The 27,735-nt window shown below is 34.6% G+C and overlaps 1 protein-coding gene across 5 annotated transcripts; it reads right to left on the bottom strand.

Annotated features, from left to right (window-relative positions):
* Positions 1 to 279: 279 nt before the first annotated feature.
* On the bottom strand, positions 280 to 27,395 carry LOC117341127 (tetraspanin-9-like). 5 transcript variants are annotated; one of them, XM_033902970.1, is made up of 9 exons: positions 27,374 to 27,395; positions 9,730 to 9,835; positions 8,776 to 9,006; positions 8,023 to 8,097; positions 7,309 to 7,419; positions 6,182 to 6,364; positions 5,580 to 5,663; positions 4,114 to 4,235; positions 280 to 3,662 (listed from the first exon to the last, which is right to left on the bottom strand). In XM_033902970.1, the coding sequence occupies exons 2-8, from the start codon at positions 9,793 to 9,795 to the stop codon at positions 4,170 to 4,172; spliced, it is 816 nt and encodes a 271-aa protein (XP_033758861.1). In that variant the 5' UTR covers positions 9,796 to 9,835; positions 27,374 to 27,395; the 3' UTR covers positions 280 to 3,662; positions 4,114 to 4,169. The 5 variants fall into 5 exon arrangements, with proteins under 5 accessions (XP_033758861.1, XP_033758859.1, XP_033758858.1 ...); XM_033902968.1 differs by lacking the exon at positions 27,374 to 27,395 and adding an exon at positions 25,612 to 25,683; XM_033902967.1 differs by lacking the exon at positions 27,374 to 27,395 and adding an exon at positions 25,399 to 25,605.
* Between the last annotated feature and the right edge of the window lie 340 nt (positions 27,396 to 27,735).

The following is a 27,735-nucleotide window of genomic DNA, read 5'->3' as shown; positions in this document are numbered from 1 at the left end:
TTAAGGTCGTACGGACCGGAGCATCCTTTCACTAAATTTTTAAATTGATTTATGCCACGAGTTCCTTGCTTGTATGTTCATACAGTCAAACTTCGTAATCTCGAACTCTGATAACCCCAATACTATGCTTAACTCGAAGTTAACATTCAGTCCTGACAATTGATATTATATTTGAAATAAACTCGGTTTTATCGAATACTCGGGGTTTTTTTTTATAACTTCGAGATTACGAGGTTCGACTAATCAGTGTATGTTGTAAATAATGACGAGAACACAAGATAACTAGCAACAGTACTTTATGTCTGAAATACAATAAATCGAAACATTTCCTGAATCATGAAAATAGAGTGGCGCAGAAAAACACTTTCTCTACACCTGGTAGACGAAACAGTTCAGATTTCTTAAAATACAAATCGGGAAAACCCTACAATCATTGAAATACTAAATATCATCTGGGAACACAATTTCTACTCGTGGATATAATTGTTTGTACGAAGGAAAAGTATTGCATATCGGCCAGTCTGTCCGACAATGTGGACTTCCGTTGGGAACTCAAGTTTCCTCCCTCAGAGGCATATCGGCGCGCTTCCATCCAGGCCAGCAATTATGATATTATGTAAGACGTAATGCTAGAACAATTAAAATGAGTTCTAAAACAACGTTAATTTATTATCTAAAATGCACTTCGATTATTTGATAAAAATGCCTGAAATTATTATATATATTCCTTCTGCAGCGTCACTGATTTTAGAATAGAACCTGTGTTATTTAACAGCATCCGGGATGTTAAAGAAATAGAACATTAGATGTGAAATCTACATTATGGCTGTATCGACAATTACAGGTATTGTTTTAATAAGATGAGTATTTGACAAATACCTGCATAACTGAAATAGCGTCATTATCATCACATCAACAGGTATGTTCATTAAAAGTAATAAAAATGGTATCAAGTGTATAACAATAACAATGTGTAGTAGTTAACTGCGCATGTGTAACAGAAAAAACAAACCAAATGTTCATTAACTTAATTACAATTACGGTACAAAAACCAGACAACAATGGGAACAATTGTATACGCTTAAGTAATTTAATTGAACAATGACGTATTCTGGCGTCTGTTTCCTTAGTTACCCCTACCCCGCCTCTAGTAGATATTCATAGTCAGACTAGATTCCTCTGGTCGCCATCAACAGTATCGAAGTATAATGTTTGTACACCATACAACAATGTCGTCCCCTAACATTGAACTTCATCGGGATTTTCTCTGAATAAAGTAATCGAATTAGGCACCAAATAGTAATTTCATCGAAGCATATGCGTCAGTAGGAAAACACGAAAAGTTGTTCCACCCCGTTGCAGTCTGATGATTGTGAATTTATTGCTTTGGCAAATTAAATTTGACGAGTTTTTATCTAAAAATACAACAATCGCGAGCCATATGAGGGAATGCATTGCCATGATATCTAACCTGTAAGTATATCTAAACCTGTACAGTTTGCGATAAGAAATACAATATATAATAAATAACGAGGTTGACCTGAATATTACGTCAACCAGAACAGGTTTTACAGAAATACATCTGGTGTATATGAAAATAAATTCCTCAAAATTTATTTTCTATCATTACAAATGTTTTACACACTTATGAAAGTTCATCATTGAAAGCATCAATGCATACTAATACCTCAGGTTCAAAATGAAGTATTTTTTTCTTCACCATCCAGCATTAAAATGATAACAATATAGCATAGAATACCAATGGACACACCCTATGTAAGAGAGATTTAAGGCAGATCACAAACACATGTAAAATACAGAAAAACAGAATGTTTGAGACAAACTGGAACACTTGATTTTGGTATTTATTCTTGCCCCTTTCGAATCTGTTCTATGCCTCTGGCACCCACGAAATAAATGTTCACAATAAATACGTTCACAAAACATGGCCGAATACCAATGAACGAGTACTACAAAAGCTTGCGAAATTCTACATTTTTCTCGAGTTCAGCTATAATTTCATTCATCATAGTATGAAAGAAACTGAGTGAAAGAAAAATTATTGTGTTGTTTATCCTTACAAGTACGCTATATACCCATCGAATGTTTGAAAGAGGTCCACCTTAATAATCCAAAATATTTTACTCCATTCATTAAAAGTCAGATTTGTGTTGCTTTAAAGTTCCTTTACATGTGAATACATGTTAATCAATATCACACAAGTACAATATCTGTGAATAACAAATTCAACAATACATGTACTTTACATAGATAAAACACATAAATACGTTACACGTGACAACGAGCACTTGAACCATAACACACGTTTTCTTGTTTGCAAACTTATCTGTTCATAGCAGGTATGTCCTTCTTCCGTGACTATTTTTTTGAACAGGATCTATAGAACTTTAATTGTCATGACAAGTTTTGTGCTGTTAAATTTTTTTTCTTCGATTATTTTGACATTGGAACACTTAACCAAAACTAAATATAGAACGTATTTGTTAACTTTAAACTGTAAGTGTCATCTCATATTGGAATTACAAGAACGCATTTAAATATTTGTTATTGTGCAAAAAGTCGTTCATGTAATTGTATTATGTAATCATTGAAAGCAAATGAAAGAACACCATAATATTTATGTGTCCTTCTGTCAGTTATGTTGAAGCTCATTCTTGAAGTTTCATTGTAGATATTGATAGTGAAACAGGTTCTGGACAGAACTTTTCAATGAATGTGTCAATAATGATCTTTGAAAACACATGAGAAGAGCTATATTTATTATATCGATCCTATAATTATACATTACATTATATGACATGCAATAAACCACATTTTACTGTCAGTGTTCTAGTTTGTGGTCGATAAAAATACATTATTATTGTTACGATGTTTCCTTGCTTAAACAAATTATCAGTTATAAATCATTTTATCTTTATTTATTTGCTTCATTGATTTCCGTCAATAGATAGCACGGAAACTGACTCATTAGATACAAAAAATGACTACTTTCGTGAATCAATTCAGGACGTGAAATGACAATTATTCATAAATCCGTGTATGGATAGTAAGCACAACAGGAAATGTCCGATGATTTGGACGAATATTAAATAACAATAAAAAAATAATCAAATTGGATATTATATACACAAATAGATCGAATCAAAGGAATGATAACTGGATATGAATACAAACTCCTTGAAAACATATGTTTGCAAGATATGACGTCAAAATACAAGTGTGACGTCATAAACAGTGACGTCATCACAATATATATAAATAATGTTTTTGTAATGTGAAATTTAAGAAATAACACAATCTTGTGGTACTATTGATTATATAACAGACAATGGATAATTAATCATAAATAAATGTCTTAAACACAACGCCAATGCCTTGAACGAGTGAATATATCTGAACTCTAGTACCTGACAGGAATAACTTAACAACTTGTTACACATAATGGCAAAGTACGCTTTAAGCATAAACATAAATTTAACAAGTTTTCATTAACGAAAGAAGTATTTTACAGTAATTAATATGGCAATTTCCATGCTCGCAATAAAGATAAATAGAATACTAAACTAGTCTTATTATCACACCATTATACCCGTTCTTCCTGATTCCTTTACTAACATTATTACTGAACCCATGCAGATGATCTGAAACAGAAAAACACTACATCAGTTCAATAAAGGTTTTAGATGAAAACAAGTTTTAAAATATTAATTGTTATTAAGTTTATATAACATTTATTGTTAACAAGTTTTAGAAACATTTATTTTTATTATTGTTTAAATTCATAAGCATTTTGTTCATTTTACAAAATGCTGGCAACATTTCATATGTACCGAAATATTAAACTAAAGATTAAAGCACATCAAACAATTGTAAATCCCGGCAATTAAAATATTTCCCAATATAGATAAAACATTTAGAATATAACAAACAAGTAGGTTATTTACATATGAGTAGGCCTGAATAAACGCGGTTATCTTGTATTAGCAAGTACTAATATCCCACTTTTTCTGATATGGAAGACTACCTTCTTACTAAATCCATAGAGAACTCCACAACAATTGATAAGGATAATAAAACAAATTAAGTATATACCAGAACAATTCTTAACACGTATCCTATCACGTGACTATTACCAGCCACGTGACCATCTACACCATCATGTCCTTTTCCCCTGCCTGTTTACAAATCAGGCAAGCGGCGATGATAGCACAAATCTGAAAAATATTAAGTTTTGCACACAAAAACTGTTAGTAAATTAGTCAGTGTATTTTCAGGGCAACAATATCATGTTAATGAAGTCGTGTTATGTTATTATCAAGGTGTTATACGATCTTCTAACTGTGCTCGTGTTCTTACAAAACATGGGAATCAGGCATCTATTGTTATTGATGACCAAGAAATCAAAGCCTTATTAAAACTACCGTGAACACACTAGGGCTCGAACTAGCGACCTCAAAACGAATATCCTTATGTAATATCGGGAGGAATTCCCTGGAACCGTGTCTAGGAATTGTTTATCACAGCAATCTTATAGGATTATCTGTCGATATATGTCTCTTACTAGAAGAATTTATGAAATATCTGTCCCTCTATCTAGCTCTATCAGCATACATCCTACTTGTAGTCCGAGGGAACACGTCCCTGGGGCACTACACAGTAATGAAAAATACTTAGACTACAATGGGCTCGAACCATTGACAGATTGCTCTCGTATTGTGCACCCTAAGACTAAAATGGAAGGAAATTCCCACTAGCTGGACTTTGTACAACAACGTGTAACCACAATGTTTACGTACATTGCTGGCAATGTCTCTAAATTAGACTGGAGTTTCAATAACATTTCCTTTCATACTAAGGACTTTATACTGAATCCAATAAAATCGACGAAGGCGTGTCATTATGTTTTCATTTTTACCAATTTTTTAGTTAAAACAGAAATCTTAAATTAACCCCGTAAATGTTATTGTAAACACATAAACTGTACACCACTGTATCAGATTTGTTTGCTTACCAACTATTGGTATGGTTACAATTACAATTTACATCATTTGTAAAATAACTTTTTAGGTTGGTTCGTATTGAAAATACTATAAGTGGCTAATTGACCTGATGGCACATACTAACTTTCTTGGATGTAAAATAACTCATATATTTCGGTGGGCTGCAAATATATCACTGAGAGAAAAGGAAGAGGTAAAACGAATCCGGGGATTTGTCTAATGTTATTCTATAAACCGGGAGTTGTCATTCGAACGGAAATAAAACATTCCACGCATAATGTACACCACAGTTGTTAAATTCCACACACAAAAAATAATATTTTCACATCATATCAAATACACACGAGGTTAAACATATCAATCACACTTCAATTACAATTTAAAAGGTAATGTGTTTATGGTAAACGAATATATTTACAGATCAAAATGCACTTCACAAACATTAAAAGTGAATATTGATGGAAAAAAATTACGTGAAGTGAAATAATTTGATTTAAATCCACACAATTCCGAGAACAGTCCGAACCACCCGAAGGCCACGCCGAACTTTGTATTTACCTCTATAACCAGAAGGGTGATGCCGACTCCAATAAACCAGTTGCTGTATGTCATCACCTTGTCGTAGACTGCTTGGTAACAACCCTGTCATTAGACAAAGTAAATAATGATAAGTTTATAATTTTATGGCTAGATAGCGCAATATAACATAATGGATAATGTATTGCATCGACTGTAACAAATGACTATTAAGAAATATGCACAGATTAGAAATTAGAAAACAGATTAGAAGACAAAAACAATTGTAATTTCTATAAAGGTAAATAGGCTGAATCGCTTAAACATCCCATAATAACCCCTCGGTAGTTTCATAACATATTCATGGAAATGACCCAGCCAATCAGATTAATGGTAAACAGACCGAGAACTGCCCTGAATTCTTCTTGTTACCCATTCCTAATTTTCATAGTATTTCACTTGTTCCTCTCAACAATATTTTGTTACAACCTACTTGATTGGAAAGCCCTGAATTTATTCGATAGGAACAATTAATTTCTCCAGACGCCAGGGGTATTCTGTGACCACCGATCCCTCCGCTTGGGCGCAGGTAACATGATCAGATAAGAGTTATTTAGCATTTTCGGTTTGCTGGTCATACTTACAGTAGCATAGTACCCGGATGTAACCGTATCTGTGCAGGCTGCGTTGCTATAGGTGGTATAATCGCTGACAGTGGCGCCACAGCAAGCCTTCGGTATCTGAGCTGTTGGAGTTCCGGCTTGCCACACACTTCCATCATAGTCATTAGTAGCACTAGTGACAGCATCAACACCGCAGCATTTCAACTGTAAAGAAATGAGAGTACTTCAATAGAGTTGATACTACTAACTGTGACCAAACGACCACCTGCCATCACAATCAGATATTACAAAATACATTAGTATTTCCAACTCAAAATTTATGAAACGAGTAAAGTATATGAACAAAACATGGGTTCGTGATTAACTATTACCAACAGAACAATATTATGTCAGATAATCCAAAACAAATCCAATATATCATGTATCAATTTCATGAATTTGGTTTTCTTCTTTTTTTAACGTCCTGTCAACAGTTATGGCCATTTAAGGATGAACTCCACTGAATGCGTAATGCATGTGTGTAGTCTGTGTGTAGTGTATTTTAGAATTCTGCTGTGACGACGAAATATTGCAAAGTGTGCACAAAAATGTATCACATCCAGCGGTAGGTGTAGTACATATGGTATCTTTATTCCAATTTAAGTATTAATACTTTGGATTTATCTGCTTTCTTCTTTTATTCTACTTAATTGTGAAAATGTTTAATTCTTAAAAGCACTCTAGTAGATATATTTTATTGATACATTAAGAAAAGAAAGAACAGAAACACAAAGAAGTGAAGAAGGAAAGTAAAGATTTAAGATTTCAAGTGTTCCAGAAGATAAATAAAAGACACGGAAGGAAATCCCAGATTCTTCAAAGTACCCACAGTTAGTCGTGTCTGACGACATGCGGTGTGATACAGCAGGCATATCCTTTTCATAGGTTTTACCAATTTATCATTATACGTATAGAGTAAGCAAAAGATATGTAAAATTTAAGCCTGTAAGTACTAAAATCCATATATTATAAAAATAAATCAATGTTTCAAATCGTTATCTACATATATGCATATACATAAACATATATATAAGACTTTAGATAGCCACATCATTTCTTGAAAGTATCTGTACACTGCACTTTTGTCATTAGTGTTTGTAATATCTCACCTCTATTGACAAGTAGTTCCAGGCAGTAGAGAGTTCATGTGACGTCAAATCATCATGTTTGTAGTTATTTTGTAACTGTGACAAAAGCTGAGCCTTGGCTTCGGATTCCAGCTGTGAGGAGAAAAAGTTACATTTTATTCCCCATGTTTAATTATTGAAATGGAAACTTTTTTCATTCGAGATTAGGTCACATAGTCGAAAATGTTGGCATTATTACTGAATGATACAGCACAACGCAGCCACCTCATCTGTCCCCCATTCCCATTCCTAACCGTTCCTTACAGCCCGCCGTGATTCCATTACATGATTATAATCATTTATTTCGTTCTTCAAAAACGCCCAATACATTTTTCAGGAGGGGGAGTCGTCTTGGTAAGGGCATTATTTTGCATGTACAGGTAAACTGGTTCTACTTCCATCGCTTGTAAGATACGGTTTTCGAAAATAAAGAACGCACTTTAGAAGGAATTTGTATTTTTGTACTTTGTTGGTAAATAAGGTTACTAAATTTTACCACGGAACAAGGGTCATTTTAACAGTTCTCTGTCTGTGGAATCTTAATAATAAAAACAACAGAGAATACTCGCACAAATACGCAAAAGTTACTTCAAATACATTTCTAAATCATTGAAGAGAGACAATACGTATACAACTTTACCACGCATGACAAACCACAAGATGACAATGAAGAGAGACAATAAGTATGTTACTTACCTTACCACGCATGACAAACCACAAGATGACAATGACAATTTGTGCAATCCAGAACACCGCAACGATGATAGCATACTGAAAAAGACAAACAATCAGATAAGAATAACAGAATTTCAAAATTACACAATATCTACAGATGTAATAGAGGATAGAATTTGGTCCTTGGTATCTAAGGCCCGCTTTCTATCATCGTTCCTTATCCTTATGCATTATTGGATTTAAGAAATAAAAAAAACAATGCTAAATTAAGGAACTTTTCTTGATTTCCGCCAACCATCCTTATGGCGAAATTTATGTTGGGTTTCCTTAAGTTTAGAAATATTGATGAAACAGGACAAAAATGAGAATTTCATATTTACATAATCAATACAGGCATAACATGGGACAGTATTGGTAGATCAGACTGTTGGGAATCATAATGTTAATCATTAGTTAAGAGGTAGACTGAAATAGGATATCCGCATAGAAAGCTAGGGGCTGTTTTGATTGACTCATTTATATTACAGATTAGATTATTCTGACCACTCTAAGTGTAAGGTATATGAAAGTGAAACTGAGAGGACATCACTAAATGTAAAAGTTAGAACTGCTTATGCCGAATTTGTATTTAATCAGAGATTTTATGAAAGAAGCCAGAGATTTGCGAAATAGTCTTAAAATGAATATAAAACATTAAATTAACCTTGATTGAATATCTCGATGGATGTTGCGTTTGCTAGGACCAGGAGTATATATACATGTTATCATACGTACCACAACAAGCATGCATCTGTTTTTGCAGCAAGCTCCAAACGCTCCCAATGCAGCCACCAATAAAATGAAAGCTCCCAGTATAATTAGTGTTACAGAGAGACCATTCGCTGCATTTCCGAACGTCAGACCGCCTAGTGACAACTGGTTGAGGAGCGGCATGACTTTGTCATTGACAATGTCAACGTTGACCTGGACAAGGATCCCCGGAATTAGCAACCCGAGGCCGAGCAACTTAAAACAAAAGAGACAAAAATATTTTACCGACGGGACCAGGTTCTCGCAAAACAGTTGAATTCTAGGATTTTCTGTTCTGTTTGTATTATTCTTTACTTTTTTATATTTCATTGCAGTAATGCAATAAAAATCACATACACAAGATGTTAAATACATGTAGTCATGTCGTGCAGGCAATATCTTAGGTTTTAAATGTATCTCCGATTTCAGTTCCAATTTGTATTCGTCGATGAAAGAAATATTTCGTACATTCGGCCATTCTACCTACATATATCAATAAAAAACAAGACAATGTTCGGATGTTGCCTACTTTATCGTACATTATTTCGTTTTGACCTGTGGTTCTTATCAACGAAAAATTAAATTTCCGGGTGTAACATTTTCTATGTATGAAATCAAAATCACTGTATCACCATGTGTTGACATTTTACAAAATTTTACTATTATCTGTATGTAAAAATAGTGATAAGCATTTTAGGAACGAAAAAATAGTCAACGTCAATACTTGCTAAAACTCAAGGGTAATACTTATCAAACGTCATGGTGACACTTAACAAAGCTCAATGTGATACTTACCAAAGGTCAAGGTGATACCTATCAAAGGTCATGTTTATTACGTATCAAATATCGTTCAATGTCAATATTTACAAAGACAATATCAACACTTACTAATATCAAGTTCAAAATAGTTACTTTATGAAGGTAAAACGCGGTACTTACCATGAATATTATATTTATGATGATCAGGAAGAGCATCCCAACCTTTCCGGAACAACTAAGACCCATGTTGATTTTTCTTTACTTTAGTCCTTCAGTATGTTATAATCTGAAAAGAGAACAATTTAAAAACGACTTAATGAACTACTTGTAAACAAAATCACAAAAAAACATTAAAACAGCTTTACCAAAAACAAAAAGTGTGAGTTATTAGTCCCCTTTCGGTGAAACTGACGGATTACAGGTTTTCTCCCCATTCGTTTACAAGTCTGTCCGTCTGTCCACTCAATTTTCTGCACACTTCTCAGTCATGCTTCACGGTACCATGAGAGTATGTTGGTGAAAGTTGGTATGTAGCGTTAGCATGAGTACCTAGAGCTCAAGCTCGAGTTTCAGGGGTTTTTTTTTAGTCAAGGTCACTGTTATTATTTTATCAGGGGTCAGTAGGGGACATGTATTGCTTTAGTAATAATGCTTCTTCGTCCTCGGAACCCGTCGGGTGTCAGGCTTATCGCTATAATAAGTGACAGAGTGAAAAGAAGGGAAGTCACTCTGGGAGATCAACATGATACGTACACGTACGTATCCTTTCACACCGAGATCCAGTATAAGAGTCAATACATTCCTGTAAAGCCAGGGATTGATTGATAGGTTGTTGACAATATCATTGGGTGCGAGTGGAACAACTCTCAAGAATATACGAGCTAGTAATACTTGACCCGATTTGAACAGATACTTTATGTATTCTGTATAGATAAAATGAAGTATCTCTAAACTTGGATAAAACGTGAAAGGTCCTCAAATAAGTACGAAGGTCGATACACATCAGGATCATCATCCCTTCTATACGTCAAGGGTGAAAACAACGATGCTGAATTTCTATCAAGAATATAATCTCATAGAGTTATTATTCCATAATATTATATTGGGCACATAATAACTGGTTGTGGGTAAAGCGCCTTATTCGTACTCAAATGATATAGATTATAGGCCTTAATTACACCACTCTCCACCAGGGCTGCGCTCCATGATCATAAACTACACGAAAGTAAATAACAAGATAAAACCCAGTCCGAATGTATACACATCTACTCTGGTAAAATATTTATAAATTGCATTTCAATTTATTTCAGTTAACCAACCAAAACGACTGTTATGCAACTCTACTTCTATGAGCCCTAATTGGCAATTTACGAGAAGTCCTGCCAACAAGGTGAATGACTTTGTGGTGTTCGATAGTTTAAGTCTATGATTAAAGCACCTATGCCAATGCGCCAATAAACTTGGTCTGGAATGAAGCATAACACACTCAATTATAATCCACAGGGACACGCGAATCAATGTCATTGTGCATATTTTGGAACAGACGAATTATATGTTTAAGGTGTGTATTCTATCTACTACATACTCTACGTCACAGGGACTTGAGTAATCCCGTGGTGTTGGCCAGACGAGTGAAATGTTTGTCACAGTACATACTATTACATACTTTACATCACAGGGACTTGAGTAATCCCGTGGTGTTGGCCAGACGAGTGAAATGTTTGTCACAGTACATACTATTACATACTTAACATCACAGGGACTTGAGTAATCCCGTGGTGTTGGCCAGACGAGTGAAGTGTTTGTCACAGTACATACTATTACATACTTAACATCACAGGGACTTGAGTAATCCCGTGGTGTTGGCCAGACGAATGAAATGTTTGGTGGATAACATACTCCTACATGCTCTACGTCACAGGGACTTGAGCAATCCAATGGTGCAGGTCAGACGAGTTGAATGTTTATCAGAGTACATACTATTACATACTCTACGTCATAGGGAATTGAGAAGCCATATGATGGTGTATGTTTAGTCCCCTGCAGAATCGGGGTGTGTTTTTTGGTGTTTTTTTGGTTTGTGTTTGTCTTGTTTCCATCTTTGGGTAACGGACAGGTTAAAATATAACCTAACCCCCGACCTCCAAACTTGGGATCTGAGACTTTCCCTTACCTTTCTGCCTGACTTTATAGTAGTCGATCTCTTAGATAAAATATACATACAGGCAATACATTAACCCATTCATCGCGGGTTTATCTCAGGAGTCAAGTTATCAAGAGTTAGCCGCCAAATAAACACCTACATATACATGTAAAAGTTCAAGGAGTAGTGGTGTACAGCAAGCCGGGATCGAACCCGCGACCCTCGGCTTACTGGTCCACCGCTCTACCGACTGAGCTAAATGGAAATTCCCCCTAGCTGGAAGCTAGAAGGCGACCATACAATTATGTACAGTATTTACAATTAAAACCCGGCCTGCTACACTACTCCCTCCTTCAAACGTGTTCGCCCCCGAACACACCAACCCAGGTTCTCTCTCCAAGGAAGCCTCTTGCTTTCACTTGGAGTGGTCTGCGGCACCAATGTAAAAGTTCAAGGAGTATTAGTGTGCTGCCAGCTGGGATCGTACCCGCGACCCTCGGCTTACTGGTCCACCGCTCTACCGACTGAGCTAAAGGGAAATTCCCTCTAGCCGGAAGCTAGAAGGCGACCATACGTTAGGCGTTCGGTGTCCAAGTGTCCAATATACATGCTCTGTTAAAGTCAAACTTTTAGTGTTTTAGGATTTATATGTTTTCCCCGACCACACTACTGTAGAGTCATCATATGAAGAACCTGATGATGGTGGGCTAATAATAAAATCAATTGAAATATAATCTGGAGAAAGCAAGTTATTTAATACAAACGGATTTTTTTAGGGTTTCTTGTTACAAGTTTCCCTTCTCTATATAGTGGGTTTTTTCTTCAAAATTTGTACACTTACAATAAATAGTTTTTATTGTTCCGGAATAAATACGAATACATTTGTATTACTAATGTATATGGTTATTTTACTGACAACGTATTGACAGGTTGATGGGATTTATAAATTTACATTGTGGCCAGGTGAAAAAATCTATTAAAATGTATTCCGTATTTACCAGGGACTGACAGCTTATCATTTCATACCATAGCAATTGTTTCGCAAATCTCTCGCCTCTCCTCACCGAGTTCAGGTCGATAGTCTATATACATTATACATGGACACACAGCTGAAGTCATACACCTGTACAGGTAAATTATGACTGGGTTCGTGTTCCAGCTCGGCTTGATTAGGTCTGGTACCAGGCAACGTTACAAATATTGACGCGGAAGCGTCATGAAATCTCGTCCGCGTGAGCATGACTGTTTCTATATATAGACGTCATTGTCATGTGCACGCTAGGAACAATTTCGAAATACAGGTTTCTTTGAAGTCATTATGAATTCCTTTTATCGAATTTAAAAAAAATTAAAAGCCATTTTCTTGGAATTCATTATTTAAAAATATATCCTTTCAGGGACCTTTATAGTCACTTGATGTATGTGATATTACGAGGACTACCTGTAACAAATATTCCAAACTAAACAGGTAAAAGCTGGTTATGATGGACGCTCGCCACTAGAGCTAACCTTGAGGCGAAATTGTATCAAGTCATTGGTTAGGTTGGGTTTTATATACTGGTTATCATTAGCTATGGCACTGAAGTACAGCCTCCCTTGTGTGAGAGACATAAGTGTATTGTATGTGTGTGTTTTTAGAGGCTGTAGTATGGTAGTACATGTACCTGTCTCCTTGTGGTAACACGGAACAGTTTTTTTTTGGTTTATTTTGTTTAATGTCCTGTTAACAGCCAGGGTCATTTTAAGGACGTGCCAGGTTTGGAGGTGGAGGAAAGTCGGAGTACCCGGAGAAAAACCGACGGCCTACCGTCATTACTTGGCAACTGTCCCACGTAGGTTTCGAACTCGCAACCCAGAGGTGGAGGGCTAGTGTTAACGTGTCGGGACACCTTAACCACTCGGCCACCGCGGCCCCACACGGAACAGATCCGGCTTTATAGTGCTACCTCACTGAAGTGAAGTCCACCGCCGAAGACACACAACAGGCCACCACTCTTTCACATTATACTGATAACGGGCGAACAAGACGCACCACTCCCTAAACAGCTTAGCATTAACCAAGAGCATCAACTACCATCTGTACAAACTCTCGTATGGCTCGCCGAGGTAGTGAGCTTAGCTAAGTACACGATGATTAGGAGGAAGTTAGTTATGAATAATTAACACTATCAAGGTCAGCAGGGTCAGAGCATATTGTGTAAATGTGGGGAAAATCGATATAAGTTAATAGGAAATATGTAAATATATAATGACACATGTACACACGCGTATAATTTAAACTGATGTGGCTAGGGTTACTCAAATCTTGTGATATTGGCCAACTGCTTTTAAAAGAAAACAAGCAATACAAATGTTGTATGTGAGTTCATTCGTTAAGACCACGTGTGTTATTTGTTCCGGTGCAAGTAGTACGAACCAGTTAAAGGTACAAATCAGTTTTGATCTATATCATGACGTAGGGATTCTTTAATGAGATATCTGACGGCAATACACGTGGGTCTTTTACGGCAGATTTATCTACCATAAAGCACTCTCCCCAAATCAGAATTATTGTTAATTCCTATTTTAAGACATATCCATTATATATATATATATTGGTGATTTAACAAACTCCTTTACGTTTGAATCAGTGGACCATTAAGTACAACTCTCCCTCGCGATAAGATCTTTATCATCGTATATCGATCTACATTTTACATTGAACATAGTAGTCTTTATTGATCAGGCAGTGTAGTACAATTTAACGATGAGAGCTTATATCAAATATTGGAACAGAACTATCTTGCCTGTATGTAGAGTTGTGTAAATAGTGTCCGATCAATATAAAACACTATACTCGTCCTGATAACACTATACTCGTCCTGATAACACTATACTCGTCCTGATAACACTATACTCGTCCTGATAACACTATACTCGTCCTGATAACACTATACTCGTCCTTATAACACTATACTCGTCCTTATAACACTATACTCGTCCTGATAACACTATACTCGTCCTGATAACACTATACTCGTCCTGATAACACTATACTCGTCCTGATAACACTATACTCGTCCTGATAACACTATACTCGTCCTGATAACACTATACTCGTCCTGATAACACTATACTCGTCCTGATAACACTATACTCGTCCTTATAACACTATACTCGTCCTGATAACACTATACTCGTCCTGATAACACTATACTCGTCCTGATAACACTATACTCGTCCTGATAACACTATACTCGTCCTGATAACACTATACTCGTCCTTATAACACTATACTCGTCCTGATAACACTATACTCGTCCTGATAACACTATACTCGTCCTGATAACACTATACTCGTCCTGATAACACTATACTCGTCCTGATAACACTATACTCGTCCTGATAACACTATACTCGTCCTGATAACACTATACTCGTCCTGATAACACTTTACTCGTCCTTATAACACTATACTCGTCCTGATAACACTATACTCGTCCTGATAACACTATACTCGTCCTGATAACACTATACTCGTCCTGATAACACTATACTCGTCCTGATAGTTCTGGACTACAGTACTAACTACCCGTGTCCCACGTCATCATATCTTTTTTATTTAAATATATTTTATTTGCCTCAAGAACTTAAGGATTATATAGGCAGAAGTTATTTCAAAATAAAAAGGATTGTCTAAAAGGTAAATAAGCTGATGGCACTATTTTGTGACAGAAAAGATGTAAACTCCATCCTACAGCTATTTGTCCTTCTAATACATGTCAGTGAAACTAAGGACCAGACGTTCCTGAAACTAAGCGTTTCTCACACTCAGTATTGATGACTGATTCGCTCGTTGGCGTGCGGTGTGCTGGTGCTGGTCTTTGACAGAATGTTTCAGTGAGGTAGCACTATAATGTCGGCATCAGTTCCGCGGAGCTGTGATCGGACGATATACAATGTGAAACCGAATCTTGTGCCCGTACACTTTCTATTGATGATATTTATATCTGAACGATGAATAGATGAGCGTTTGTGCCTACATGTAATGAAACTAGCGCCGAAATAAGCAGGAACAATGCGTATTATATACAAATATCGTATGTCTTTGCGGTAACTAGTGATACTTCGGGTCGAATTAATAATAATCTGAGGACCGAATACTGAAGAACTTTGGTTTATCTTGAGAATAAAACTGTCATATTAATGAAAAGATTATAGCTTTTACTACTTGTTAAATATACATATTTTCCGGTTATTTCAATTCTGACGACCTAATCTAAAAGCAATGACCCGTTAATCAATACAAGACCAATATTTCAAATATCTTCAATTGACTGTAGATTTACAAACTGTGTTCGTCAGTATCGAGATACATGCTTTACCAATGCCCTTACAGGGCTCTTAATCCAGGTCCAAGTTTTCTTGTAATCCAGTAAGCTCAAAACTTCGCGACAACACATACTCAAATAGATATTGTGAGAATACCGGAACATTGGTGGTTTTTATCGAAAGGTAGTCAATTACAATATCAATAGGTACATCCTTGCTATGAATTGAAAAAATATTGACCATATTTATTTGTATTTTATGTAAAGAGAAGGTTTGAATGAAGTCTTCACCAAGCTAACTAGTGAAGCCCTGACTAACACGCTCCGCCGTTTGTCTGCAAATACGACTTAGAGATAAAAGTAAATACACACACTTGTACGATACCAGGAGCTCAATTCTTGATTAGGTTGTTTTAGGGGTTTAACGTCCTCGCAACAACCAGGGTAGTAAGAGGACGGTTGTCATGGAGACACATAAAAATTATAGAGGACAACAACAAAGGCATACAAGGCAGCAGTCAGGAAAGAAGGGGAGAAACAAGAAAAAAGGACAAAAAGACAGGATAAAGATGTTTGGTGGCAGCCGATATGTTTGGCATTTTCAATGTCCCCTAAATATAAGACTTTTGAAGGAAGAAAATCCCCGATTCCTCACGGGCCCCAATTTGAGTCGCCTTTTATGAAGAACTTGTAGTTTGATACAGCACGATTTATTCTTGTGTACATGAGAAACCACTATCCGGCAGGTTTGATTGGAATCAGTATTGAAATTCAAATAATTCATGTAAAATTTGCATTTTAAATTTGACATTTTGTCAATATATAAACTAAAACCGTAGTGCCGGATCAAACACAGGATGAGAGATATCATTACCATAACTTTTCACACTTAGCATATAATACAATACATTGTACATAAATAAATAAAATTTGTCGCCAAATGACAGGACCGTTGGCAAAATCACAATACGTAATCTCGCCTATTCAAAATGGGTCTTGTTGCATAATCCATCAAATGGTTTCATCGAATGAGATTACAAAAAAAAAAAAGGTATGTTACATGTACTACACTGAAATAAATCATTAGTTGATTTCAATGTATTCCCAAGACGTCAAGTGTTTAATCGATGATTAACACCAATAAGATCGTAAGTTTTCCGGGTGTGAATTATTTATCAGTATATATTCAGAAAGGTTCAATTGTGCGGACCCAGAGCTATAACAATGGCAGCTATAAGGCCAAAGCATTTAATATGTGTTTCATGTCACGCTCTTGATTCATGTATTTAGTATTTCAAGGGCTGTACAGAAGAGTTTAGGCCAAGACACTATTTTTGTTTTATGTAAAGTATTTAACTAATTTCTGGTATATACATTACTGTTTGATGTCACAAGTTTTTAAAAATATGATTTGTATAATTTTTTAAATAACATTTCATATAGGTTATATCGGAAGATGATTATGACTTTAATAGTACTTCATTGAAAATTGTCATTTAAACTTCTAGAACAGGCCGTAATATAAGTGTCGCTGGGGATATAATAAAATATTCGAATCTTACTTGTATCAAGAATTTTCCATTGGCTTTAAGATTGATGTTATCAGCAGATAATACGTCTGTAACATCGCTTTTGAGAGGCACAGTGACGTAATGTTTTCAAACAAAGAGTTCGTCTATAAAAAGTGAATTTCCAAAGGGGTTGTGTACCCAAGTATACTTTATGATATGAAGCTCTTTGCGCTTTTTTTCTCATACATTCAAGTTGTACCTTAATAAACCTAAATATCTATTTAGCCTCATATATGTTAATGTAGCGGATAATTATGTCTCTAATGTATTCTTCAAAACTCTGGCGTTTGGGATATATAATCTAAAATTAAATATTTTGTATGAATATACTAGATAATTGTGGTCGACTATTGAAATGTTGAGTCGCAGAAGTACCATATTACACATGAAAGCAGTTATATTTAGATTTCAGTGAAGATAATAGGTCCTTATTTTAAACTGTATACCATATATCTGGGTAATGATATAACGTTGGTGGGCGTGTGACAAGGGGAATCGTGAGAGGGTGGTGAGATTTAATCTAAAAATAGACATATTGTCGCTATTTTCGTCGTAGTTACTTGTACTTATACGTTACATTTGATATTATGTAAAATTCGATACAATGTAGCACAGACATATTTTATTACATTAACACCTCAATAATCTACTTTCACTTACTTTTGAAGTCAATGTAAATACGTTGTACTTAATATACTTTCACTTTCGCTTACAGTTAATGAAAAATGCGCTAGACACGACACAACATATGGAGTTGTGTGTTATTTTAATAACATAAACAAATGTCCTGGTGTCGATATAAGATATAAGATACACCGAATCGCCTATCTCAGAAACTCTTACGAAATCAATATAACCCGGCTGTTATCTTAACAAAATGGATTGAAATAAACACCATGTGTTACGATTGGTCAGTTTTTTTATATCCGGAGTCAATCCACTAGCTTCTAATCAATAGCCAACAATTCTATCATAGAAATATGCAAATATGCAAAGAATTTGAATTAATAATTTGTACGTTTAACCTTTCCAACGTAATTCTTTTTCGCCGGAATAATGATGGAATCAACAATCGGCCCATCATAACGTAAATGGCTGTCATTTGAATTTAAATACTTTTTAACTTTCAGTGAGTATTTTGAAACTTTGTCCGTAGTAACACCACATAATTTGACCTCTACTTTGTTTGTTCTATAGAACTTACCTTTGTGGTTGTTAAGTTTGAAAGATTCCGATTATAAACTGAGTGAATGTCTTCCACGACAACCACACGACACTGGCTATATAATCTGGAGTGGCTCAGAAGTGAACGTCGGTGTGTTTTAAATAGGTAACAATTCTAGTGCGTGACTAATGATATATAAATAGTGGCTTAGATGAGTTTTCATTTCGTAAGGAAGAACTTCCATTAGTAAATGATATGAAGGAACTCGTGATTCATCTACAAAACGTTCCTTTGTGTCTTCTGCGTATTACCGGTTATATCGTGCCCATATAAGATTATTGGTGATATTGTGTCTCGATCAGATTATCGGTAATATTGTCTCTATCAGATTATCAGTAATATCATATCTCTATCAGATTATCGGTTATATTGTATCTCTATCAGATTATCGAATATATTGTCTCTATCACATTATCGGTTATACTGTGTCTCTATCAGATTATCGGTTATATTGTCTCTATCAGATTATCAGTAATATCATATCTCTATCAGATTAACGGTTATATAGTGTCTCTATAAGATTATCGGTTATATTGTCTCTATCAGATTATCAGTTATATTATGTCTCTATCAGATTATAGGTTACATTGTGTCTCTATCAGATTATCGGTTATATTGTGTCTCTATCAGATTATAGGTTATATTGTGTCTCTATCAGATTATCGGTTATATTGTCTCCATCAGATTATCGGTTATATTGTGTCTCTATCAGATTATCGGTTATATTGTATCTATCAGATTATCGGTTATATTGTGTCTCTATCAGATTATCGGTTATATTGTGTCTCTATCAGATTATCGGTTATATTGTGTATCTATCAGATTATCGGTTATATTGTCTCTATCAGATTATCGGTTATAATGTGTCTCTATCAGATTATCGGTTATATCGTGTCTCTATCAGATTATCGGTTATATTGTGTCTCTATCAGATTATCGGTTATATTGTCTCTATCAGATTATCGGTTATATTGTCTCTATCAGATTATAGGTTATATTGTGTCTCTATCAGATTATCAGTTATATTGTGTCTCTATCAGATTATCGGTTATATAGTGTCTCTATCAGATTATCGGTTATATTGTGTCTCTATCAGATTATCAGTTATATTGTGTCTCTATCAGATTATCGGTTATATTGTGTCTCTATCAGATTATCAGTTATATTGTGTCTCTATCAGATTATCGGTTATATTGTGTCTCTATCAGATTATCGGTTATATTGTGTCTATCAGATTATCGGTTATATTGTGTCTATCAGATTATCAGTTATATTGTGTCTCTATCAGATTATCAGTTATATTGTGTCTCTATCAGATTATTGGTTATATTGTGTCTCTATCAGATTATCAGTTATATTATGTCTCTATCAGATTATCAGTTATATTATGTCTCTATCAGATTATCGGTTATATTGTGTCTCTATCAGATTATCAGTTATATTGTGTCTCTATCAGATTATCGGTTATATTGTCTCTATCAGATTATCGGTTACATTGTGTCTCTATCAGATTATAGGTTATATTGTGTCTCTATCAGATTATCAGTTATATTGTGACTCTATCAGATTATCAGTTATATTGTGTCTCTATCAGATTATCGGTTATATTGTGTCTCTATCAGATTATCGGTTATATTGTGTCTCTATCAGATTATCAGTTATATTGTGACTCTATCAGATTATCAGTTATATTGTGTCTCTATCAGATTATCGGTTATATTGTGTCTCTATCAGATTATCGGTTATATTGTGTCTCTATCAGATTATCAGTTATATTGTGTCTCTATCAGATTATCGGTTATATTGTGTCTCTATCAGATTATCAGTTATATTGTGTCTCTATCAGATTATCAGTTATATTGTGTCTCTATCAGATTATCGGTTATATTGTGTCTCTATCAGATTATCGGTTATATTGTGTCTCTATCAGATTATCAGTTATATTGTGTCTCTATCAGATTATCGGTTACATTGTGTCTCTATCAGATTATCGGTTATATTATGTCTCTATCAGATTATCGGTTATATTGTGTCTCTATCAGATTATCAGTTATATTGTCTCTATCAGATTATCGGTTATATTGTCTCCATCAGATTATCGGTTATACTGTCTCTATCAGATTATCGGTTATATTGTGTCTCTATCAGATTATCGGTTATATTGTGTCTCTATAGAATTATCGGTTATATTGTGTCTATCAGATTATCGGTTATATTGTGTCTCTATCAGATTATCAGTTATATTGTCTCTATCAGATTATCGGTTATATTGTGTCTCTATCAGATTATCGGTTATATTGTCTCTATCAGATTATCGGTTATATTGTCTCTATCAGATTATCGGTTATATTGTGTCTCTATCAGATTATCGGTTATATAGTGTCTCTATCAGATTATCAGTTATATTGTGTCTCTATCAGATTATCGGTTATATTGTGTCTCTATCAGATTATCAGTTATATCGTGTCTCTATCAGATTATCGGTTATATTGTGTCTATATCAGATTATCGGTTATATTGAGTCTCTATCAGATTATCAGTTATATTGTGTCTCTATCAGATTATCGGTTATATTGTCTCTATCAGATTATCGGTTATATTGTGTCTCTATCAGATTATCAGTTATATTGTGTCTCTATCAGATTATCGGTTATATTGTCTCTATCAGATTATCGGTTATATTGTGTCTCTATCAGATTATCAGTTATATTATCTCTATCAGATTATCGGTTATATTGTGTCTCTATCAGATTATCAGTTATATTGTCTCTATCAGATTATCGGTTCTATTGTGTCTCTATCAGATTATCAGTTATATTGTGTCTCTATCAGATTATCGGTTATATTGTCTCTATCAGATTATCGGTTATATTGTGTCTCTATCAGATTATCAGTTATATTGTCTCTATCAGATTATCGGTTATATTGTGTCTCTATCAGATTATCGGTTATATTGTCTCTATCAGATTATCGGTTATATTGTCTCTATCAGATTATCGGTTATATTGTGTCTCTATCAGATTATCGGTTATATTGTCTCTATCAGATTATCGGTTATATTGTGTCTCTATCAGATTATCGGTTATATTGTCTCTATCAGATTATCGGTTATATTGTGTCTCTATCAGATTATCGGTTATATTGAGTCTCTATCAGATTATCGGTTATATTGTCTCTATCAGATTATCGGTTGTATTGTGTCTCTATCAGATTATCGGTTATATTGTCTCTATCAGATTATCGGTTATATTGTGTCTCTATCAGATTATCGGTTATATTGAGTCTCTATCAGATTATCGGTTATATTGTCTCTATCAGATTATCGGTTATATTGTCTCTATCAGATTATCAGTTATATTGTGTCTCTATCAGATTATCAGTTATATTGTGTCTATCAGATTATCGGTTATATTGTCTCTATCAGATTATCGGTTATATTGTGTCTCTATCAGATTATCAGTTATATTGTGTCTCTATAGAATTATCAGTTATATTGTCTCTATCAGATTATCGGTTATATTGAGTCTCTATCAGATTATCGGTTATATTGTCTCTATCAGATTATCGGTTATATTGTGTCTCTATAAGATTATCGGTTATATTGTGTCTCTATCAGATTATCAGTTATATTGTGTCTCTATCAGATTATCGGTTATATTGTCTCTATCAGATTATCGGTTATATTGTGTCTCTATCAGATTATCGGTTACATTGTGTCTCTATCAGATTATCAGTTATATTGTCTCTATCAGATTATCGGTTATATAGTGTCTCTATCAGATTATCAGTTATATTATGTCTCTATCAGATTATCAGTTATATTATGTCTCTATCAGATTATAGGTTACATTGTGTCTCTATCAGATTATCGGTTATATTGTGTCTCTATCAGATCATCGGTTATATTGTGTATCTATCAGATTATCGGTTATATTGTGTCTCTATCAGATTATCGGTTACATTGTGTCTCTATCAGATTATCGGTTATATTGTGTCTCTATCAGATTATCGGTTATATTGTGTCTCTATCAGATTATCAGTTATATTGTGTCTCTATCAGATTATCGGTTATATCCTGTCCTTATCAGATTATCGGTTATATTGTATCTCTATAAGATTATCGGTTACATTGTGTCTCTATCAGATTATCGGTTATATTGTGTCTCTATCAGATTATCGGTTATATTATGTCTCTATCAGATTATCGGTTATATTGTGTCTCTATAGAATTATCGGTTATATTGTGTCTCTATCAGATTATCGGTTATATTGGGTCTCTATCAGATTATCGGTTATATTGTGTCTCTATCAGATTATCGGTTATATTGTGTCTCTATCAGATTATCGGTTATATTGTGTCTCTATCAGATTATCGGTTATATTGTGTCTCTATAGATTTATCGGTTATATTGTGTCTCTATCAGATTATCGGTTATATTGTCTCTATCAGATTATCGGTTATATTGTGTATCTATCAGATTATCAGTTATATTGTGTCTCTATAAGACTATCGGTTATATCGTGTCTCTATCAGATTATCGGTTATATTGTGTCTATCAGATTATCGGTTATATTGTCTCTATCAGATTATCAGTTATATTATGTCTCTATCAGATTATCAGTTACATTGTATCTCTATCAGATTATCGGTTATATTGTGTCTCTATCAGATTATCAGTTACATTGTGTCTCTATCAGATTATCAGTTACATTGTATCTCTATCAGATTATCGGTTATATTGTGTCTCTATCAGATTATCGGTTACATTGTATCTCTATCAGATTATCGGTTATATTGTGTCTCTATCAGATTATCGGTTATATTGTCTCTATCAGATTATCAGTTATATTGTGTCTCTATCAGATTATCAGTTATATTGTGTCTCTACCAGATTATCGGTTATATTGGCTCTATCAGATTATCGGTTACATTGTATCTCTATCAGATTATCAGTTATATTGTGTCTCTATCAGATTATCGGTTACATTGTATCTCTATCAGATTATCAGTTATATTGTGTCTCTATCAGATTATCGGTTATATTGTGTCTCTATCAGATTATCAGTTATATTGTGTCTCTATCAGATTATCGGTTATATTGTGTCTCTATCAGATTATCAGTTATATTGTGTCTCTATCAGATTATCGGTTATATTGTGTCTCTATCAGATTATCGGATGAATAAAAGTATCGAGTGCAGATGGTAAACCTCAACAAAACAATACCATACCTACTGTATAGTTGGTAATGTTCGCGGGGAATTATTTTCGCTATATTCACGGCAGTATTTATAAAACCAAGGCGGCCATTAAACATATCGCTCAGAATCTATACATTGAATTATCAATAGATACAAAATGTAGAATATATATACATTATTTCATAAATGTGCTCATCTGTTTACCGCAGAATGTTTACAAGGCGGTGTTTTATGATATTAAGTAACCGCGAATAAGTTCCGACTTGGATAACCGTGAAATATACAGCGCTTTGGCACATGTTTACAACAATCAGTATGTGTTTTGTTGACATTTTGTTAAAACGTTACCTGATATTCACGGAAAGAATTTTAAATCACGATATTGTTGTGCAAGCCAAGTCTAAGTTCGATCACAATGCAAGATTTTAAATACAGGAGTAAACCCAGTCACGACACTCATGTAAGCATACAATTGAGGTGTGTATGGGGTTGTGTTTGTAGGTGTGCGTTGCCTTTTAATTTTGCCATTTAAATGCCCGTTTTCTCGTATACTTATCTATTTGGCAGGGATTTAAACCGACATCTACATTACTGTACAAGGCATATGCCATTACCTAAAGGGTTTTTAAATTACTGTTAATCGAGTGAAAATTTAGGTTTTATTATAAAATGAATATATAAACTTGAATTTAAGATATTATATCATGCATTTACATTCGAATTCCGGTCACAGTGTTAGTTTAAGAATGAAATATAATACACTGTAGGGTACATGAGTCCATAGCTCGCTCGCGTACACCTCTATATACCCACCTAAAATGTATATGTATATTCCACACCTACGAAGTCTAACACACCCTTAAATACCAAAATGCTTCAACACATATGTATAGCGTGTATATTATCCAAATATTAATGATAAACTAGCTGTCAATTGGGCGTTAAACAACACGACTTCAAACTAAAATAATGGAGGGATTGTTGTGCATTGTCAACAAGTTTAACTAACATCCACTATTACGAACTTTCAGTGGACAAGTGCGGTGTCGAAATACATGCATTCTACCCGCCAAGAGTTGTCTCTATCAGCACTCTATCGACACATACTGTACACAGTACATATCATTGTAGGAACGTAAATTGTATTAGCACATGACGAGATATGACAATAAAGATATACGAATGCAATAACCCATCCACAAGGCGAAATGAAATCAATTTCAAATCAATATATTCTGCCATGTCTATTTCAACGTGTCATGAGCCACTGCAATACAAGACATCAACAACTATAAAATCGAAATGAACATTTGAGCACAAAGGTTTGATAGTCTAGTATCCAGACTATATACCCATGGTGATTTGGGGTCGTTGAAATGGAATGTGAATTCTGACTTACCTCCCCGTCTCTAGATAAAATGGCGTTCGAATGAAATGAAGATTGTTTTATGGATACAGTAACAACAGACACCTTATAAGAGACTATAGCCGAGCTCTGTCCAGTCAGTCAGTAATCAGATGTTATATATCCGTGGATTTGTGTACAGGTAAACACACAGTATACCTATATAACAGTACTTCAATAAGGCAACGTTCATTAACCCGTATTTACCTGTAGATCTGTTTATAGCGCAGTATATAACAACCGTGTGCGTCACTCACCTGTGACGGAGCTGCAATAAACCCCAGCACTGACCATCCACAGACCCACCTGTATGGGGCACAATTGGGTGGTCTATTTTGTCTTTACTGGACGTTTATATACTGAATATAGAAACCTTAAAGATGCTACACAGCCGAAATCAGGCACAATAGTCCTCACGTAATTGCATAAAATGGCACCCACAAAATTATATCATTATATTTATATATATATATATATATATATCAATACATATAATAAAATATATTACATGTAATAACAGCGCTCTTAATACGACCGCTTTAAACCAATACTACAGTGTCAATATTTTATTTTATCTTTTGAATCTAAAACATAGAGCTAATAAGCTTTTTATCGCCATTACTCTTCGTCGAAGATGTAAACGAAGCAACTCTTTATAAGTATAAATAGCGACAGATTAGGAGATTTTCAGTTTGAAAAGAAATAACCATGGAACAGTTTTGGAAAGACTTCCATTTTCAGCCAATCAAAATAATAATCATTATGTGACAGAAATTTAAAAAAAAAATTAAATTAATTAAAAAACATGGTAATTTGATTCTTTTGCCTCAGCATTATCAACATCATGAAGCGCACGTTTTAATGCGTACACTATCAAAATGTAAACAGAGTGGCAGTTAAGACAATGCTTCCATTACTCTTCGTCGAAGATGTAAACGAAGCAACTCTTTATAAGTATAAATAGCGACAGATTAGGAGATTTTCAGTTTGAAAAGAAAAAACCATGGAACAGTTTTGGAAAGACTTCCATTTTCAGCCAATCAAAATAATAATCATTATGTGACAGAAATTTAAAAAAAAAATTAAATTAATTAAAAAACATGGTAATTTGATTCTTTTGCCTCAGCATTATCAACATCATGAAGCGCACGTTTTAATGCGTACACTATCAAAATGTAAACAGAGTGGCAGTTAAGACAATGCTTCCGTTGTTGATTGGTTCGAAGTACCAGTATCGTGATCTCATCTGTTAAACTCAATGTCGAATCAATTACTTTAACCAATTTTAAGTAGAAACTGCCCCGTCTACTCCCCAAAATATCATTTATTTTCAGTATACTGCAACCTCCCACGTGGTGTGTAATACAATTGTATGTCATACACTAGCGTAAACAATATAAAACATCATGCACGCGACAACTATAAACTTTCTGTGATTCAATAGCGATACAATCAATGATTAACCAGACCGGCTTTATGCCATCGCTATAGAATGGTAGGAGAGGCATGTAGTATTGTCCATGTCAGTCTCGTCCCAGTTCAATGAAACATTTAGTAACTTAATTTTTTGACATATTTTTATCAAGCTTTATACAAAGGTCAAGCATTAGTATACTTCGGACATCGTTGTGTCTTAGGCTTCAAAGGTCAAGGCCGTGTCGTGCATAGACAAGCCTTAACTGTTTCAAAGTTGAACACTAGCAACTTGTAACATGTTCATAGATTTTGATCTGATTTTATCCAAAAGTCACATGATCATGGCAGCGATGCCGTTAATTTAAAAACAGTACAATGCTGCTTTTGTGTGTTCCAAATCTAACGGAGTCAATTTGTTTCTACTTGCAGTTGGCATATACCAATAATAATCTATTTTCACTGCTTGTCAGCAGCTTGGTTCCATGTAAACGCATGCGCAGAGTATCTACTTAATACAACAACGATAAACATGGTAAATATTGGATAAACTTACCTCCTGTCCTTGTTTGTTTATCGGGTTTCCACTTCAACTAGTACCAATATCCGGTTGTCATCGTCATTACCGAGACCACCGCTAAACTCCAGACCTAAAACAGGGCAGTGTCAATGGGGGCGTTAGATAAAAAACAGATTAAGAAAGAAAAGGTGAGATCCCAAATTCAGTCACCTCTTTCGAATCATTTAATTCGGACACCAGGTACCTGTATAATTAACACATACTTCCTGTAGGACTGACCAGTACCTGTATAATTAACACACACTTCCTGTAGGACTGACCAGTACCTGTATAATTAACACACACTTCCTGTAGGACTGACCAGTACCTGTACAATTAACACATACTTCCTGTAGGAC

Source organism: Pecten maximus, chromosome 13, assembly GCF_902652985.1.
Source record: "Pecten maximus chromosome 13, xPecMax1.1, whole genome shotgun sequence".
NCBI lineage: Eukaryota > Metazoa > Mollusca > Bivalvia > Pectinida > Pectinidae > Pecten > Pecten maximus.
Note: the sequence above shows the minus strand (reverse complement) of the source record. Positions and strands in the feature narration are given on the sequence as shown.